At 45.1% G+C, this 20,054-nt stretch overlaps 1 protein-coding gene across 4 annotated transcripts in view; it reads left to right on the top strand.

Moving 5' to 3' along the window:
- The window catches only part of IL15RA (interleukin 15 receptor subunit alpha), an 87,979-nt gene that overhangs the window by 32,475 nt on the left and 35,450 nt on the right, over positions 1-20,054 (top strand). For all 4 annotated transcript variants that reach the window (XM_088468904.1, XM_088468902.1, XM_088468901.1 and 1 more), the window contains 2 exons: positions 4,531-4,722; positions 9,396-9,455. In XM_088468904.1, coding sequence (XP_088325030.1) covers positions 4,531-4,722; positions 9,396-9,455 — 252 coding nt within the window. The remainder of the gene's footprint in view (positions 1-4,530; positions 4,723-9,395; positions 9,456-20,054) is intronic.

The following is a 20,054-nucleotide window of genomic DNA, read 5'->3' as shown; positions in this document are numbered from 1 at the left end:
ATTAGCTGAATGCGGCCAGCCTGTGTATCCCATAGACTTCTATGGTGAGAAATCCCCATAGAAGTCTATGGTGGGAACCGCTACATCGTAGCTGCAAGATTAATTAAAGTTAATCTTGTGATTACATCAATGATACAATGTCTGATTGGCTGGCGGCCCCTTCACTGACGGGGCACACGTGTGCCCCGGTCATTTACGCGGAGCAAAGGTATGTGTACACACATACCTTTGCTCAGTCCGGCATGGATCGGTTTTTTGGCGTTTTTTATTTTAACCCCTGGATTGCCTACTTGGACAAGTGGACGTGATGTACGCATAGGAGAGGTGAGTATGGATTTTTTTTTTCAGGTACACCCCTATGGATTACTTCGGATACTAGGTGAGTAAGTGTGAGTGTGCATGTATGTTTTAATAAAATTTTACATTCACGGTGTATGTTTGTTTATTTACGTATTTCTTTAGTTGTGGAACTACTAGTGCCAGCGGACCCGTAATGCCCCGCATGCTGGTATTTGTGGTTCTCCAAATACCAGCATGCAGGGGAGGCTTGCTGGTACTTGTGGTTCTACAACTAAAGACAATATTCAAACTTTATTTTTACATTAACACTATCAACCCGGCACCCACCGCCCTAGGGTGCCGGGGATAGCCCAGGGCTATCAGTCTAGGCCTGGGGGTGCCCTGGAGAGGGGTACCCCTTTATTGGGGGGGTACCCAACTCCCCAGGGATCCCCGGCCTGGACTGACTAGCTGTCAGGGATAATGCTTTGGCCGGGGAAACCGGTGAAAGGTTTCCCTGGCTGTGGCATTATCCCCCCGCTAGAAAGAGTTCGGTGCTGGTTCTGGAATTTTCAGGGGACCCCTACTCGTTTTGTCCCCTGATTTTCCAGAACCAGGACCAGCTCAACAAAGCCCTGTGCTGGTTCTTAATATACAGGAGCCCCCTACGCATTTTGGCCCCTGTATTTTTAGAACCAGAACAGGCTTTATAAAGCCCGGGGCTGGTTATGCTTTTGGGGAGGGGGTGCACGTCATTTTTTTTTTTTACTTAAAAACATTTGACATAAGTACACACAGAAACATGTACATATCTCATGGATATGTGCATGTTTCTGTGTTAATCTGACCTGCTCAGGATGTACTCGCTAGCCTGAAGCAGGTCTATTATTTGGGGACTTTTGGTAATCTTTTTTTTGCGAGTCTGAAACAGACACTCTATTACATTGGGCGAGTTGATTGTTTTCAATGTGAAAACATCTGGATGCGAGTTTGAGGATGGAGACTTTTAGTAACTCTGAAAAATGAGAGTTTTAGTGAACAGACACCCTATTACATTGGAGAGTTGTGAAAAATTGCAGAGTTTAGGGCCTGATTCAGAGCCGGACGCAATTAGCGCTCGCTCGTCCAGAAAATAGGGGTGGCTATTCAAATGAACCTTTCGCTCTTTGCGGTCTGTTCACGCCTCTAGGTCTGAACGAGCGAACAAAACTTGTGGTCGTTTTTTGGAAACTACGCCCCCTGGCCGCTCGCATCCTACGTCATGTCCGCTATTTATTAGATTAATTGAGTACATTGACCAGCGTATGAACTGCTCGCTATTCTTGTGGTTGGTTTTTGCTACCACAATCTTGCGAGCAGTTCTGGCTATAAAATAACCCAGTGACGTGGTCAATGACGCTGCTGTATTAATTATGCACACCCATAAAACGCCCGTTTTGACCTTTAAGCACGCCTGCGTTCTGATCTCCACTCCCCGTTTTCAAGCACCTTCCCCTGTTACCACCCACATACGCCTCTTTCTGTCACTCAAATTATCAGGCATTCGCTATTTTGCGAGCACATGAATTTCGACCGCACTGACTGGTTCGCACATGCGTATAACGATCCGTACGCATGCGCAGTTGGGCAAACATCGCTCGGAGCGAACGAGAGGCCGCTTACGAGCGGCTCTGAATCAGGCCCTTAGCACCAAACTCGCAATTTACCAAAACAGACTACCTATTACATTTGGCCCATAATGCTGATCACACTTGTGGCATTCTTTCTACAATGAAAATCAAATATTGGGCCTGATTCAGACCCACTCGCGAGCGGCTGTCCGCTCGCAAGTGGGTCGATGGTCTGCACTGCGCATGCGCACTACGGAGGGAGGTCCGTCGTGCGCATGCGCGAGACGCGACGAGCGAAGGACTTTCCTTTGCTCGTAGTGTCTGATGAAAGGGGGCATGCTGTCGATGTTGATTGACAGCACGCCCCCTTTGGTGGGCGTGCCAGGGGCGTGCCTCCCAGACGGAGGCGTTCCCAAGGGAACGCCTACCGTCAGAAGCCGGCCCCACTGACATCACTAGTGATGTCAGTGGGAGTGATTTTGGCTCTGATAGAGCCAAAATCACTCCGGGCCCTGCGGTTGAAAAACTCAACCGCAGGCTTCTGCTCGCAGTGGCCGCGATGGTCAAGACCATCGCGACCATCATCCTGCACGCTCGTATATGCTGTGGGTGGTGACCCACAGCTATACGAGCGTCCAGGAGGACGCTCCATATTATTGGAGGTGGGCCCTGATTCAGAGCGAGCGCTCTGGTAAGAGCATCCGGCTCTGAATCAGGGCCATTGTTCGCAAAGTTCTTCCCAACACTGTTGAAGAAGTTCCCACAAATATGTTGCATTCAAAACCAGCAGTATGGGGTATGAGCCTGGAGACTGTGTTGGCCATTCCATGATCTGAAGCCTACCATCTTTTTCTTTTCCTGGAAGATGGTTCTGAGAAGTATTCTTTGGTTCATTATCTTGCTGTAGGATGAACCTTTGACTAACTAGGCGTATTGCATGGCACTGCAAAATGCTGTGGTAGCCCTTTTGGTTTAGGGTGCTTGCCAACTCTGGATCCAGTAAAAGAGTCCTAGACTATCACCTTTCCTAATCCATGTTTGAGAGTTGGTGTCACACACTGAGTAACCATCTTCATAGTGTACAAAACTCCTGTGTAATGTACCTAAGTCTTCACATTTTGACTCACCGTTCAATAAGACAGTCTTCCAGTCTGCAGTAGCTTTATAGACCAGGCAAGCCTCTTTCTGTTATTTTGCCATCTTAGCAATGGATTTCTTACAGCCACTCGACCTGACAAACCTGCAGCTCCAAGTCTTCTCTTCACAGTTGAAACAGACCCCCCCCCCCTCAAGAAGTACAACACATTAATGATGCACGCCAAAGGGGGTGTGACCTCACTGTAATGAGGTGTGCGCAGACGGAAAGGGGGGGTAGCCTCACTGTAAGGGGCATGGTCTTGTAATAAGGGGCATGGCCTCAAATAAAAAGACTACCTTATGAATAAATTACATTAACATAACCACAGGATAATGGACAGTAAAACCAACTGCTGTTATCTTGTTTCTGTTCTAAGGCACACCATCAGTCCCCCCTCCCCCCCTTTCCCACAGGAGAGAAATAACACATTGCTTCACCACAGAGGAGATAACATTGTGCCCCCACAGAATAAAACCACACTGCTCCCCCACATAATTAAGATCATTGCTCCCCCACAGAAAAAAACATATTGCTCCCCCACAGAGGAAATAACATTGCTCCCCCACAGGATAAAGCCACACTGCTCCCCCACAGACTGGAGATCTGTTCTCCACAGTATATTCACTTTCCATCATATAGAGAGCCATTTTGTTGTACTAAAACAAAATGGCTATATATGATGGAAAGTGAATATACTGAGGAGGACAGGTCTCCAGATGTGTTTATTACAAAATGGATCGATTATGATGGAAAGTCGCAGACCTAAGGGTTTTTGAGCACCGTAGCCTACTAGCCAGTATCTCATATTTTTCTCTTTGCATGATCATCCTTAATACATTATAAACATATTTGCCCCCTTTCCTTTTTCTCCCAGTCTCTCTGGAGGCTGGAGTCTCTCTGCTGGATGCAGTGGACCGTTTACTGACTGGGGCTCCGCTGTCAACTTCCTACAGAGGGATCCCTTCTCCCAAGATGAATACAGCGGTTCTTCAGCAACGTCTACTGTCTTCTTCTTCCTTCTGGGGTGCTCCTTTCTCAGCTGGGCTCCTCTACCCTCCAGGGGACACAGCTGGGCACTGCACCACAGCTTAATGGAATAGACTTCAGACAGTTGTGGTGGTGACTCTTACAGTAAAAAAAAAACCTCAAATATGCATGGGACAAACATATGCCCCCTCAAAAAAAAATGAAAAAAAATATACAAAGCAAAAACACAGAAAAAGATTATGGACCTGCATTTTCTTTTCTTCCATCAAATTTTATATTTCTATCGCTAGTTGGACACTGCTCAGTGTGTATGGATTTATGTAGTATTTCGGATTTGACTTCTGTTTAGGAGTATACTGTACTGTATAAGTCTTGTTACATTGCAAAAAAAAGATAAAAAAATCTGTATTATTGTATTCAAATAACATGCAAAGGCTATGATTTCATATTTTGCTGGGTTTTTTTCTATTTATGTAATTATGAAAATATATATTTTTTTTATTTCTCATTAATTAGCTTGCAGTGCCCCAAAGACAGTGGAAAACACTGTGTTTCCTGAAAATCAGTCCTACGCAGCTAATGAACACTTTCGGTATGCATGTAAAGATGGCTACAAAAGGCAAGCTGGTACATCAAATCTGGCTATATGCTTTCTTAATACCAACATTATGAAATTAGAATGGAAATATGGAAACATCTCCTGCATCCGTGAGTATTAAGGTTTTGAAGTGGAACTAAAGTAATTTAATTAGTGTTTTGTCTTTAATTTACATAGTCCACATAGTGCATTTGTATTCTGTTCCTTTGTATGTGAAAACATAATTTATTATTATTTTTCTGTGTGAAGTAACATTGTCCCAAACCACTGCAGGAATATTACATTGAAGCTGTATTTTACTCCCAGCTGTAAAGTACCTCTGCACAAATGTAAACGTAGGAAGTCGAGGATGAACGCCTTTAGGCAGCACTCACCCCTTTCACCAAGTCTGGGTCCTAGGACTTCGTTTCCGAATAACAGTATGATCTCGATCCTCTTCGTCTGTTAGACACTGGATTCGAACACGCCCGAGGCTATGGAATAAATGGACAGATAGTCAAGACTGGCTCTCCTTTTTCTGGTGGCACAGTGAATACTAAGGATTGCTGCTACCTTCACCGGTTGGGTGAATGGTCTCGTTGGCAAAAGGCCTCAGTTACCCAGTATCACCTATACAGTGTTCGCACACTCAGGAGTACTTTTGGATCTCTCACCGTTGTGCGAGATCCCCTATCCGGTGCTCACATGAAGGGACAGACAGACAAGGAGAGATACTCGCACTAGATTTCTTGTCACCTTGACGAGTTGATAGTCAGCCCCTGTTCCCCTGTTGAAGAAACAGAACAACCTACCTACCCTAATGAACAAACAACAGATGCAAATATGAACAAATTGGATTACCTGATTGTCTGGCCAAAGAGCGAGGGTTCTTCTCTAGAAACAAATTATGCAAGTAGTGTATTTTCCTTACAACCTTACTGCTAATGCAACTGGATAGTTTATAATACAGAAATCAGTGAAACATGCTTTTCAATATTGCAAAGCGAACTATATTTAGCGACAATACACATCTAGCTGAGACACTCTCAATGTAGCTGTTTCTTCTCTATTCCCGGCCGGCCGGCCCTGTCTGTGACCTTATGAAGCGCAGAATATACCTCCGTATATTCTGCTTTCCTAGAATTGATTTCAGAAGAACCAACCCTCCCTTACCCAAGCCTGGGTGTGAAGCAATTCCAGTGCCGAGGCCGGACAGCCTCTCGCACTGTACCTAGAGGAGGTTCACCTAGTGATCTGGGCCTAATGCCCAGAACACTTTATTGGTGGCTCAGGCCCGCCTATCTGAGGGACTTCACCTAGTGATCTGGACCTAATGTCCAGATCACTTTATGGACAGGCCCGCCTGCCAGCGGAGCTATACCTGGTGATCTGGACCTAGTGTCCAGATCACTTTATAAACTCAGGCCTGCCTACCAGAGGGGCTATACCTAGTGATCTGGACCTAATGTCCAGATCACTTTATAAACTCAGGCCCGCCTTCTAGAGGGGCTACAACTGACCTGGGTCTAACACCCAGGTCACCCACTCTTAACAGGGTCAATGAAAAACTATAGAGCCTAATGCCCCCTCCCTATGGAGCCCAGGCCTATTGCCCGCCTATCTGTCCACAGGCCTAGTGCCTGAATGTACCACAGGCCTAGTGCTCGAAGCCTGGAGGTCTAGGAGGGATTAAATAAAAGTAGAGGTGGCCCAAGGACGCCTACCCATCACGATGAAAGAGCCTGCAGTGGGGAGCTTCGTTGAGCTCTTGTGCTTCCCACCACTGCAGTTGTCTCCAGTCCTCAGCTTCAGCTCCGCCCACCACCGGCACCCGCCGTCCTCAATGCTCAGCCACAGTACTTCTGCCTTCTGTTGTTGATCACGGCGTCTTCCAGCGCCTCTGGAGCTCTTCTTTCCTGCAGATGATCGTCTTCTCTCTATCCCCATCGATGAACTGACTCGCCCCGCTCGGCAGCGCCTAATATAAGGAGCTACGACGGGGTGGAGCCATAATGCAGGGAGCGGCAATTGGCTGTCCGCGATGGGTCCTGATTGGCTGTCCGCCCACGAGCCATTACTGGCTCGCAAAAGGCGCCCATTTCAAAACCTGAATTTTTGATTGGACGAGCTTGAATCTTTTCAGATGCAAGCTCGTCCAGTCCCATTTCCCGCCGCTACACCGCACCACCCGGCATACGATGGACTGGCAGTCCAGTGGACACTAAATTCCGGCATAGGTCCGACCCCGCAATGGTAACCCTACTCACAAACTCAAGTAAAAATGTATAAATGCTCCCAACTAGGTTTAGCTTTACCCAAAACAAAGCCACAGAGTCTAACGTACCAGTGGTCTTTGCCAGGGACCCCCTGCTATGACACTTAGACTTTGCTGCGCTCAGTACGCAGGTTACGGCCCTTTGCGTGAGCGCCTGGTTTGACAGGCTGGTACCTAGAATGGGTGCAGGAGAGTAGTCAGACTGGCCATGGGTCAGTACCAGATATATTGGGAGTAAGTATATTAAAGATATATTAAAGTGAAAGTTTTCAGAAGTAGAGATGTTGCTCATAGCAACCAGTCAGATTCTGCTTATTTAACTATCACCTTCTAGAAGATAATAGCTAGAATCTGATTGGTTGCTATGGATAACATCTCCATTTCTAAAAACTCTCACTTTAGTAAATTTACACTTAAGTGTAGAGGAGAGTGTTCAAATAAGCCTGATATAAAATACCATAATCCTCTGCAAAGGTGCCCAGAGAGCAGACAAGGGGCCTGATTCAGAGACTGATATTTTCGCAGAACGAGCGATTGTTTGCTCTTGCGCATGCATGAACACCGCACTGTGCATGCGCAGCGATTGTATTGCAATTACACTCGTACACAGGAATCACTCTCAAAGTTAGTAACAGGTAGTCAGCGTTTGGGGCGGTAATGTTGGGGTGGTTAGAAAAACCTGTCTGACCACCATTTCGTAGGCGTACATAAATTAGCCATTGTGATTGCCTTCGGAGTATGAGAGCTTTCAGCGTGTCAGGAGAGCTGCAATGTTTGTGGATGGTCATACTTGTCTTACGTGCTACGTGACTGCCCAACATATGTTGATAACACCGATGTTTATGCTATGGCAGGCCATCGGACGGATATGAGAAGGCAGCAGTGGGTATCCCTATGCTCGGCTGTGCTTTGGAAGGCATTAGCATATTTTAGCAATAGCTGTCCGTGACAGTATACAGTTGTGATTGCTTTAGCGTAAATCTCTGAATCAGGCCCTAGAAGGTAATCAAGAACAGCCTGGATCAGAACACTAGTAAACGTCAGCAGGCAGGCAACATAATGCTAAAGCACAGGTAGGTGAACCTGACACTCTAACACTGTCTGTTACAAACAGTAAATGCTTTGAACTAGTGATTGGCCAGATCTGACACACAGAGGTCAGAGATGTGATTCCTGAGTGTGCCCAAAATTAATGGCATAAATTTAAAACTAGTTGTAACATCTTAGAACCCTTAGTTGATGTCGCCCTGCTGCTTATTTTGAGTGTTAGGACCACTGATGCTTCAATGTTTATAACCCATGTCCTTGTCCTGCATTGTTTTGTACTGTAAGTTACTGTTTTTCTTGTTTTTGCTTATTTATGTTCTTTGTTAGGTGCTGTGTAACCCTTGTGGCACCATATAATTAAACTATAATAAATAATAATTTCCGTTAAGGTTAGAGTTGGGGATAGAATCCTACTAAAAGCACAGTGTCAACATTTTAACAATGATGACATTACATCAATGTAAAAAAATTAATGAATGTCAACCTGTTTAATGTTGACATTATGAACACCTTGACATGACAAACCTGTCAATATTCTCATGTTGACACAACAAATGTTGACATCGTAAACGTCTGCAAAATATACCACACCCCAATTTAGGATTTTCTTTGAAACATGTTGTCTTTAGTCTTGTTAAGACTCCAGGTCATGTGTGATGAAAACTCTTTTAGAAGCACTCTTGTTCTGGTTCCATCACTAAGGTCTAATGTTCTGGTGGCCAAAAGTCAAATACTCTTTATTAAAAGAGAAGGGCTGGCCTGGCCTACCTAACTGTGAGATATGATGATTGTGCGTCAACTTCAGAGTCTAACATGATTTTACATTTTCACAGTGGTGAGCTGAATTACTGATGGAGATGAAACTAAGTATAGGACCGGTTTCAATGTCTTTTTAAATGAGGGCAGGATAATCATCTGTCCCTTAATAATAAGAAAACAAAAGAAGTTATTATAAATTTTAGGAGTTAAAGAAGAAAACACCTGCACGCACTTTGAATAAATAATGTAGACGTGGAGAGGGTGAGTGATATTAAGGTTTTGGGTGTTACTATCTCAAATGATCTCACATGGACGTCTCGCATGTCTTATGAAGTGGGAAAGGCATAGCAATGTCTCTTCCTATGTAGACTGCAGGTTTACCCAGAAATGTTTTAACATATTTTTAAAGATGTGTCTTTAAGAGTATCCTTATTTATTCTAATTTGGTGTGATATGGATACAGCTCTCCAGTAGAACGCAGGTCTATTGTCTGAGTACTCAAAGCGGGAGATAGGGTGTTTGGCCAATCTACCTCTTTTAGAGGATATTTCTTAAAAAAGGAGTGTGGCAAAGGCAAACAAAAGTTAAAATGCCTTCTGCTAGCTATAATATAGATCTCCTAATTTTCCTGACAGATTGCGTGGATGAAATGTCCACTGTGAAATGTACAGAGATTTTGGATTCCACTTATAATGCCTGTTTCATTGTTTTAATTTATTTTAGAAGACCCATCAAGTCAGAACATCCCAGCCAGTGTTACAAATACTCCACCTACAACATTGGGTAAGAAATATTTTCTTTTTTTTTTTCTTTTTTTTTGTGAGCATGACACTCATTAAATCCCAAAATAATTGCTTCTTTAGAAAGCTATGTAGACATTTATGAAATGTTGTGTAAACACTGCAGTTTACAATGACCAGATTCAAACATATTTTGTAATAGCCTTTTTGAAAGTGAAGTAAATATTCTTTGACGTATCATCGCCAGGCTCCTTGGCTAGATTTGGGAGGCAGCGTTGCTGGTACATCCTACGTAGGTGCATGTCAAGCAAAGTCTTGTTTGGACTTTTAGTTCTATTGTCCCCACCCTTGAGGCCACATAGTCAGTGCCAGATTAAGGTCCACATGGGCCTGGAGCTGAAATTTATGAAGGGCCTATTGTGTGTCACCACAGGGGAGTTTGATAAGCGCTGTGGTGATGTGACTAGTGATGTGGGGGCAGGGGCGTATCTATAATGGGTGCAGGGTGTCCATAAAAATATCTCCTCCCGGAAGGGGTTGTAGAATACAAACTTTCTATCATGCAGTACCAGTTATGTAATGTATTTTATTAGTAGAGAGAGAGAGAGAGAGAGAGAAAATACGTGTGTTTATATATATATATATATATATATATATATCTCTCAAAGAGCATCACAGGGACTTCCATATAATATAGAGTGCAATACACTGGCATATATTACAGAGAGCATCGCAGTGAGTGCCATATAATAGAGAAAGCATCGCAGTGAGTGCTGTATAATACAGAGAGCATCGCAGTGAGTGCCATATAATAGAGAGAGCATCGCAGTGAGTGCCGTATAACACAGAGAGCATCGCAGTGAGTGCCGTATAACACAGAGAGCATCGCAGTGAGTGCCGTATAACACAGAGAGCATCGCAGTGAGTGCCGTATAACACAGAGAGCATCGCAGTGAGTGTTGTATAATACAGAGTATCGCAGTGAGTGCCGTATAACACAGAGAGCATCGCAGTGAGTGCCGTATAATACAGAGTATTGCAGTGAGTGCCATATAATACAGAGAGCATCGCAGTGAGTGCCGTATAATACAGAGTATCGCAGTGAGTGCCGTATAACACAGAGAGCATCGCAGTGAGTGCCATATAACACAGAGAGCATTGCAGTGAGTGCCATATAATACAGAGAGCATCGCAGTGAGTGCCGTATAATACAGAGTATCGCAGTGAGTGCCATATAATACAGAGAGCATCGCAGTGAGTGCCAAATAATAGAGAGAGCATCAGTGTGTGCCATATAATACAGAGAGCATTAAGTGAATGCCATGTAAAGAGTAGTTAGTGCCATATAATACTGACCATCATATAGACCATCAGTACCCACCATACAGTATAATACACTAAGCATCCAAGTGGCCACCATACACTACAAAGAACACTGCACATAGTGACATATAATACAGAGAACTCCAAAGACCACTACAAAATACAGGGGACATCACACCCACCGATTATGGCACCTGAAATGGGATAAGTTAGATAGGAAGCTGCTGGCAGATGTATGGGCCTGATCATGGTCAGACAGTATTGGGCAGCTGCAAGGAAGCGGCTGTGCAACACTGTATAGCAAATATTTGTATACTGCAGTAGGTGTCTATAGGAAGCAAACGCCTCCTGACAGCATGAGCAATCTGAGTGCAGTGTCTGTAGATGCTGCCTCGGATCCCCATCGCGACTATCGGTCTCGATGGCGGCAGCACTGGCCAGACTAAGTAAGCTCCAGCTTATTCAGGCTGGCAGCCTGTGAGGCCAGAAAATATGCGTCCACAGGCACAGACCCTGGCCTCGGTGCTCCCGGAAAACAGGGGTGACCCGTCTCCATTTCTGGCAACGGTGCCCAGGCATGCCCACGCTCCATCCACCCAAACACCACAGCATGTCAATCATGCTGCGGCTTGGAGGATCTCAGAGCGATATTGCAGAATCTGTTCTGCATACGCGCAGTTTTCCAGTAATTGGAAAACTGTGTGGTATCCCTCACCTGCATCTGACCATCAATCAGGCCCTATATCTATAATACAGCACTGCCCTGCGCCCTCCTACCTCCCCCATCATTCACTCCCAACTCCCTCCATACTGTGTGCACCGCAGCCAGCGTGCCATCATGGGCACACTGAGACTGCGGCTGTGGCAGGAGGCCAACATAGCTGCAGTCCTCTCTCTCTCTCTATCTCTCCCCCCCCTCCCTCTCTCTCCCTTTCGCTATTGAACTGGCACTCCTGACTATATAACCAAGCTGCTTGGGTGCCCTCAGTGATGCATAGAAAAAGTAGAAAGAACTGCAGCACTCCAAGTCTGATGCACAAGACGATCTATATTAGCATAGAAACCAACGCTTCAGATCCTCCAGACTCTTTTTTCAAGGTTCACAAAGTAAACATATAATATATACACACACACTATATACACATACACACAAACATACACACACTATATACACACATATATATATATATATATATATATATATATAAATATATATATATATATACACACACACATTTTATATATATATATATATATTATATACATACATACATACATACACACACATAGATAAACATACACACACTATATACATACATACATATACACACACTATGTACATACATATACACATACACACACTATATACATATACACACATACATATACACACATACATACATAAACACACATATATATATATATATATATACACACTATATACATACATACACATATACACATACACAAATACAGTAGATAAACACATACACACTATATACATACATACACACACTATATACATACATATATACATACATACAAACATACACACACATAGATAAACACATACATAGGTGGCAGGCATTACACTGACCTGGTTATGCATGCTGTTTTTCAGCTGGTGACAGGTGCCTTCCCTCCTGTGCAAGGCAGCTCAGCCTCTGCGCTCCACCTCAGCCTCATAATTTCCAGGGCCAGCTGTATCAGCCCAGTTGCAGAGGAAGGCGGGGGAGCTTTAGATGACCCAGGGAGTCGGAACCCGACCTTCTGGTCACCTGGGGGACACAACTATGGTGGGCGACCCAGGCCGGGTTGGTTAAGCAGGACCTGGGGGCGGAGCTTCGGGAGCATGGGGGCGGAGTTTTGAACTACACAGAGAAGATCTTTGGAAAGCCAGGGGCGGAGCTTGTCTGTTCGGGGCGTGGCTTTGGGCGGCATAGGGGGGGGGAGGGTGTGAAAGGTCCGGGATTCGTATCCTAGTTCACTGACAGTCATGTTGTCAGGCTTCAGTGCAGTGCAGACAGTGTTTACAGGGATTTTTATTTTCCCTGTCAGTACTGTCTGCAGTGGATCCTGTGGGCCTAATTCCATGGTGGGCTTGGAGCTGCAGCTCCACCCGCCCCATTATTAATCCGGCCCTGCACATAGTCACCACAGCCCCTGCAAAGGGTGGTATTTGCAACACTGAATGCATCTGATCAGAGGCTAATAACCCTTATTCCTTGCAAAAATGTTATCTATTCTCTTTTATGGGGAGATCCATCAAACCTTCTGAAGAGGACAGGTGGAGACATTGCCCATAGCTCTTAGCTATCAATTTAGAAAATGCACTTGATAAATGACAGTGACGTGCGGTGAGGTCATTGGCTGGGGAAGCACACATGGAGATGTTTTTCTCCTTAGTTTTGTCAAGGAGATTCTTTTTTTATCAATTGTGGTTACAGTATATCAGCCGGCTGAAATGTTACTAGATATATGTTGATACAATTTTTTCATTGTAATTTTTTATTTTCCCAGCTGGTGATTTTATTAATATACAGTCTATACAGGCCTCACCTTCTCTCGCACCCCTCGGCCTGGAGGTCGCCATGGTGGTGGTGTTGGGGTGTTTCTATCCCCTGGTTACTGATACCAACTTATACCTCCTGAACCTTCCCTTACATTATCTACATTTGAAGTTCATGCTATACGCCTCTTCCAACCAGTACACCTGCGAGTAGCTGTCATTTACCGTCCCGCTGGCCTTCCCTCCAAATTCCTTGACAAGTTTGCTTCCTGGCACCCACTTTCTCTCCTCAGACCTTCCCTCCATTATCCTAGGTGGCTTCAATATTCCAATAGATATCCCCACTGAATCCTCTGCTTCTAAAACTCCTTACCCTCATATCTTCATTTGGTCTCTCTCAATGGACCTCCTCACTCTCCCATGTGAGTGGGCATTCGCTTGATCTGGTCTTCACTTACCATTGTTATATTTCTGATTACTCCATTTCCCCATTCCCCCTCTTTCTACTTCCCCCTCCTCTACCTCCTAAGGTTTTTTTCTTCCCTGCTTGACTCACTTCTCTCCCCTATCCTCTCTCTCTCTCTCTCTCTCTCTCTCTCTCTCTCCTCCCCTGAACAAGCTGCTTCCCTATACAATGCCTCCCTTTAATTCTGCTCTTGACTGTGTTGCTTCGGCAATCACTACTCACCCTCGCAGATCCACACCTCAGCCCTGGCACTCCAAATGCACCAGCTACCTGCAAAAGTATTCACAAACCGCCGAGTGACAGTGGAAAGAATCACGCTCTAAGGCATATTTTCTCCATTTCAAATGTATTCTCTTATCTTACAGTCCTGCCCTTTCCCTCTCTAGTCATATTTCAAGTATCTCATCTACTCCCAGTCCTCAAATCCCCAACGTCTCTTCACCACCCTCAACTCCCTCCTCTGCCCAACCCCCTCCTCGCCTCCACTCTTTGTTCTCTGCCCTTGACTTTGCTACTTTCTTTACATCTAAAATTAACACTATACATCAGGACATCATATCCCACCAGTCCCTCAGCACTCCACCTCCTCCTTTCCTGGATCTCCCCTCCCAATCCATTTTACCTACTCTGACATACTTCTCCCCTGTATCTGGAGAGGATGTCATGGCCCTCCTCCGGTCCTCCCCCCCCTCCTTTCCACCTTCCCCCTTGACCCTATCCCTTCACGTCTCCTCTGCTACCTCTCTCCTTGTACCTATTCCCATCTTGCCCACCTCCTCAATCTCTCCCTCTCATCTGGCACTGTCCCTTCTGCATTCAAACATGCCCATGTCTCCCCCATTCTTAAAAAAAAAAAAACTACCCTTGATCCTAACACTCTTGCCAACTACTGACCCATCTATCTCTTCCCTTTTGCCTCCAAACTATTTGAGTGCATTGTTTATAACTTGCTACTACATGCTCCCTCCTCCCTGTCTTCCCCATCTGTATCATGCCCATCTGTCTGCCCCTCCCCTTGAGAATGTAAGCTCTTGCGAGCAGGGCCCTCTACCCTCTTGTGCTTCTCCTTACTTTAGTTTCATCTACTTCTTATTCACCACTAGGACACCTAACACTTGGTGCCTATGCTTTGCTGCTTATATAGGTGTTATGACCACCTATGTATCAATGTATATTATCCATGTCCTTGTCCTTCATTGTATTGTATTTTACTCTAGGTCACTATTTGGTTATGTACCTTGTAAGGCGCTGCGGAACACTTGTGGCGCCATATAAATAAACGATAATAATAACCACCTTTCCTCCCACTCCCTCCTTGACCCTTTTCAGTCTGGCTTCCGTTCTCTCCACTCCACTGAAACTGCCCTCACAAAAGTCAGCAATGACCTCCTTGCTGCCAAATCCAAAGGCCACTACTCTCTGCTCATCCTCCAAGACCTCTCTGCTGCTATTGACACTGTGAACCACCCTCTCCTGCTGGAAATCCTTCACGCCCTTGGTCTACGTGACACTGCCCTCTCCTGGCTGTCTTCCTACCTCTCTGACCCGGTCTCCTCTCATGACTCCTCTTTCACCCCATTTCCTCTTACAGTAGGTGTTCCGCAAGGTTCTGTTCTTGGACCTCTCCTATTCTCCCTCTATATGTCCTCTCTAGGTGATCTCATCGGCTCTTTTGACCTCCATTATCACCTCTGTGTTGATAATACTCAGATCTATCTTTCCGTCCCCTGACATCTCCCCCTCTCTCCTCACTCGTATCTCCAACTGTCTCTCTGCTATATCTTCCTGGATGTCCCAGCAATTTCTTATACTTAATGTCTTAGACTGAGCTGATCATCTTCCCGCCCTCCCACATGACCTCACTTCCCACTATTTCTTTATCAGTTGATGGCACAACTATCTCCTCTAGCCCCAAAGTGCGCTGTCTTGGAGTTATCCTGGACTCCTCCCTCTCCTTCAAACCATATATCCAGGACCTCTCGCAGACCTGTCGTTTCCATCTCAAAAATATTTCCAGGATCAGACCCTTTCTCACTCAAGATGCTACTAAGACCCTAATACACTCACTGGTCATCTCCAGATTGGACTACTGTAAACTCCTCCTATCTGGCCTCTCCAACTCTCATCTCTCTCTCCTCTCCAGTCTGTCCTCAATGCTGCCGCTCGGCTAATCTTGCTCTCCAAATGCTCCACATCTGCCCTCCCCTCTCATACACGCCCTTCACTGGCTCTCCTTCCCCTTCAGAACCCAATTCAAGGTTCTAACACTCGCTTACAAAGCCCTCAATCATTCCTCTCCCATTTTACATGTCTGACCTCATCTCCCTTCACTCTCCTGCCCACCCTCTTTGTTCAACAAATGGACGCCGCCCCTCATGCCAACTCCATTATTTCCTCCCGCTTCCAAGATTTTGCCCGTGCTGCTCCCCACCTTTGGAACTCCCTCCATCTCCCCATCTGACTCTCCACCTCTCTACAATCTTTCAAATGGGCTCTCAAGAACCACTACTTCATCAAGCCTTCCAGTTCTTATTCTAACTTGCTGATACAGGCTGCTTCCTCCCTGTCTACCCCATCTGTCACACCTGTTTGTCTGCCCCTCCCCTTTAGAATGTAAGCTCTTGCGAGCAGGGCCCTCTACCCTCTTGTACTTCTCCTTACTTTATTTTCATCTACTTTTTACTCCACACTAAGGCGCCTAACACTTGGTTGCTTATGCTGTGTTGCTTATTTGGGTGTTATACATTGCTACAGTGGCCACCATATTATCCTTGTCCTGCATTGTATTGTATTGTACTGTAAGTCACTGGTCACTTATTTGTTTATGTACTTTGTAAGGCGCTGCAGAACACTTGTGGCGCCATATAAATAAACAACAATAATAATAATATATATGCTATATATAGTAGATGTACTCATTCGTCATCTAATATTTGAATGATGTTCATTATATGTGTGTATATATATGTATATATATATATATATATATATATATAATGTCCATTTCTACACTTCGCTGTTTTATTGAATTGTTATTAAATCATTGGGATACTACATTATTAGTGATTTTGTTCCTTTTAGAACATGCAGCGCTACCTTGTTGTGACCCCAGACTGCAGCGACTGTGTACCCCAGTATACATACCTGCCAACATGACCCTCTCCAGGAGGGACACAATGCTCTGGTCCTGGACTTCCCTGGTAAGTCCCAGCCAGTGATGTTTGGCAGCGTGTGAAATGACAGTTGGTGTGGCTCCCCTATTTGAATTTTCAACTTGCGCTGCAGCCCCGCCTCTTACCAGGGAAGTCCAGGACCAGAGCATTGTGTCCCTCCTGGAGAGGGTCATGTTGGGAGGTATGAGTATGTTATGTACTGGGAAAAGGAAGTGACGCTATTGAGCAATCTGGGAAACCTGCAGATATTTTTATGTCTTTATACGAGTCAGTTTTTTTTTAACACCGGAACCAGGTCTCATGTGAGTGCTTATGATTGTCTCCTGCTGAGGAGGTCTGGACAACCATAAAAATCAATCCTAAAGAACCAATCTACAATGGTCTGGGGAAAGGGGGAGCGCCAGCGCACAGGGATTACCACATTCGCAGTGTTGCCTGAGCAAGGATTTTTTGTAACCAGAAATCGTCAGGGAACAGATGAAATAGCCAGAATACAGGATCCATGGGAACATCCTCACCAAGGGGTATATTTACTAAGGTGCGGGATTTTAGAAGTGGAGATGTTGCCATAGCAACCAATCAGATACTAGTTATTTTATCTTCTATAAGCTGCTAGATAAATGTTAAGTAGAATCTGATTTGTTGCTATGGGCAACATCTCCACTTGTAAAAACCTGCACTTAAGTAAATATACCCCCTAGGATCTTTGAGGCTTATTTGATATGTGAATTAGCGACCCAACAGCACAGAACATCTCCAGCAGGTATCAGAGACGCCGATATGCATTTTTTCTTAGCGTGTCGGGGCATCTGTACCAGCGGGAGAGCAACTTTTACTGAGTTTTTATGATATCAATGTCCTATGAACAGGCATGAGTCAGCTAAAGATTTTTTTTCCATTTTCTCATCCCTTGCTCTCTGCCAAGGTCATGTTCCCAAACTACTATTAAGGTGTCTATTCATGTATAAAATTAAATGGCTATCAGTAATTACCACTATATATCGCATCATATCAATGCGAAATATAGTAGTGTTATGTAGGGGATGCGGTTAGCAAGCCGGATGCTGTCTGCCGGAACCCCCGGCATCAGAATCCCGAACGCCGAGACAACAACGGCGCAGAAAGCCCGACATTACTCGGGATGCCGTCGTCGGGATCCCGGCAGACAGCATCCCGATCGTAAGGATCGTCAGTGTACTGACAGACGGCATCGCTTCCATCGGTATTTGATACTGATTCCATTATGTAGCCATTCATTAATACTCACCTGTCCAAAGAAGTGATGTGCAGAATCCAGGTCCTCTGCGGGTCTGGCTTTAGCTGCGGTCCTACGAGATATATCATGATCCCTGCAAGCTGGGACTGTCTGCGCATGCGCCATCCACCGGGGGGAGCAGTCCCCGTGGGCACAGTGAGCTCACCCAGGGGCAGCAGACAGCGGCAGGAGTAGGAGGGGAGCGTGGGGGCAGCCAGGATTAGGACAGAGGAGAACCGGCATATGTCCTGGGCCTCTCTGATTGGCTCCTGTCCTTGAAAGGGGCGGAGAGAACAGGGAGAAGGCAGGGAGATGCCTGTCTTCTCTACTCTTCTCCCCTCAGCTGCCTCCTTACACCATCTCAGTATGGCAAATGCGAAGCAAGCAAAAATGTAATCGCACTCACCATACAAAAGTATGGTGATGCGATGCAAGCATGGAGCGGGTACACCGCTGGAAAAGTACTCCGCTTCTCCACGGTAACTTGCTCCATGAATTGCATGAAGCAGAAAAGAGCCCTGATTTCGGCTAAACAAGGCTCTTCTCTGCTTCATGAATAGACCCCTAAATGAGGTGTAGATGGGTATAGGGCCTCCAGAAAGAGCTTGAAGCCTGGGAGATAGCGTGTATAGGAGGACGGGGGCTTATGCAGAATTGCTCAATGGGGTAAGGTCACTACGAATAGCAGCATTAACATTGTTCAGAAATGGCTGACATGTAAATACCCCCATTCCTCAGGTGTGAGGATACTCCCAGGGATGAAAAGGAGCGTATACCTCTAGAGCAGGGGTGTCAAACTCGTGGCCATCCAGCTGCTGTGGGACTACATATCCCAGCACAGTTTTAGCATGCTCTAATAGCAAAACTGTGGCAGTGCATGCTGGGATGTGTAGTTCCACTGCAGCTGGAGGGCCGCAAGTTTGACATCACTGCTCTAGATTCCACTAGCTATCCAATCCTGTAAACTTCCACACCTGACCAAGAATTAAATGCTCTTGTGTCTGAGCCGGGGGGAAATTGAGGGCTAGAAGGAAACAAGATTAAAGGGTAGACTAGTGATGAAATAGACACATGGGTAAGAAGGGACTTCCTACAATATAGAGTGGGAGAGCTGGTCAGGTGGGAAAGTTTAGATATGGTGGGGAGCCATGGAGCTATGCTTGCTGGGATGCGCATCTCCTGCTCCTCAATCCAAGTCCATTCTAAAATTCTATTAACTAATGTGGCCCGATAGTGCCCTTGGTTGCTAGGAAACTGAAGATCACCTCAATGCTTACACTTATAGAGGATGTCTAGCTTCTAGCGTGGTCATCTGCCCCCCCAGAGGAACACCCGGATTAGGGACTCTACGTTTAGGAACCATATACTGTAGCAAAAATGTGAAACTTGAAAAGTGTATAGTATCTTTGGAAGGGTATTCATCTTAAAAAAAACAATTGGGGAACAGCCTGTACCCTAAAAAAAAAAAAAAAAAAGTATTGGTCAGCAGTAATATAGTTTATTACTGTCCCCAAGAAAAATATTTTGATCTTTAAAAATGCTGCAAATGGCTGATTTGTGCACTTTTTTTAAAAAAATTAAAAATTCTAAAAAACAAACTTTTTTTCGTTTTAAATGACAAATGAGACAGAAGTAAAAACAAAAAGTGGGGTAATTTGAGGCCAGGAGGCTATGGTCACACAGATACACTGCACCCATAGGGCTGGTGCAATTTTTGACGGTGCAATTTCTTATATGCTGATTGTCGTATATATAAGAATGCACCAAACGGTATTCCAGTGTGCATGGGAGCATAAAGTGGGCATCTCAGTCCTTGCACATTCGGCCGCACTCATGTACATACCGCAAATGCCAAGTGACACTGCTATGTGCTGTTTTGCCTGTGACTCAGTCAGGCCCTGAAAGTCTTTTATTCA

Source organism: Taudactylus pleione, unplaced genomic scaffold (assembly GCF_031769625.1).
Source record: "Taudactylus pleione unplaced genomic scaffold, aTauple2 ptg000086l, whole genome shotgun sequence".
NCBI lineage: Eukaryota > Metazoa > Chordata > Amphibia > Anura > Myobatrachidae > Taudactylus > Taudactylus pleione.
The sequence above is the reverse complement of the archived record's forward strand: the minus strand, read 5'-3'. Positions and strand labels throughout refer to the sequence as shown.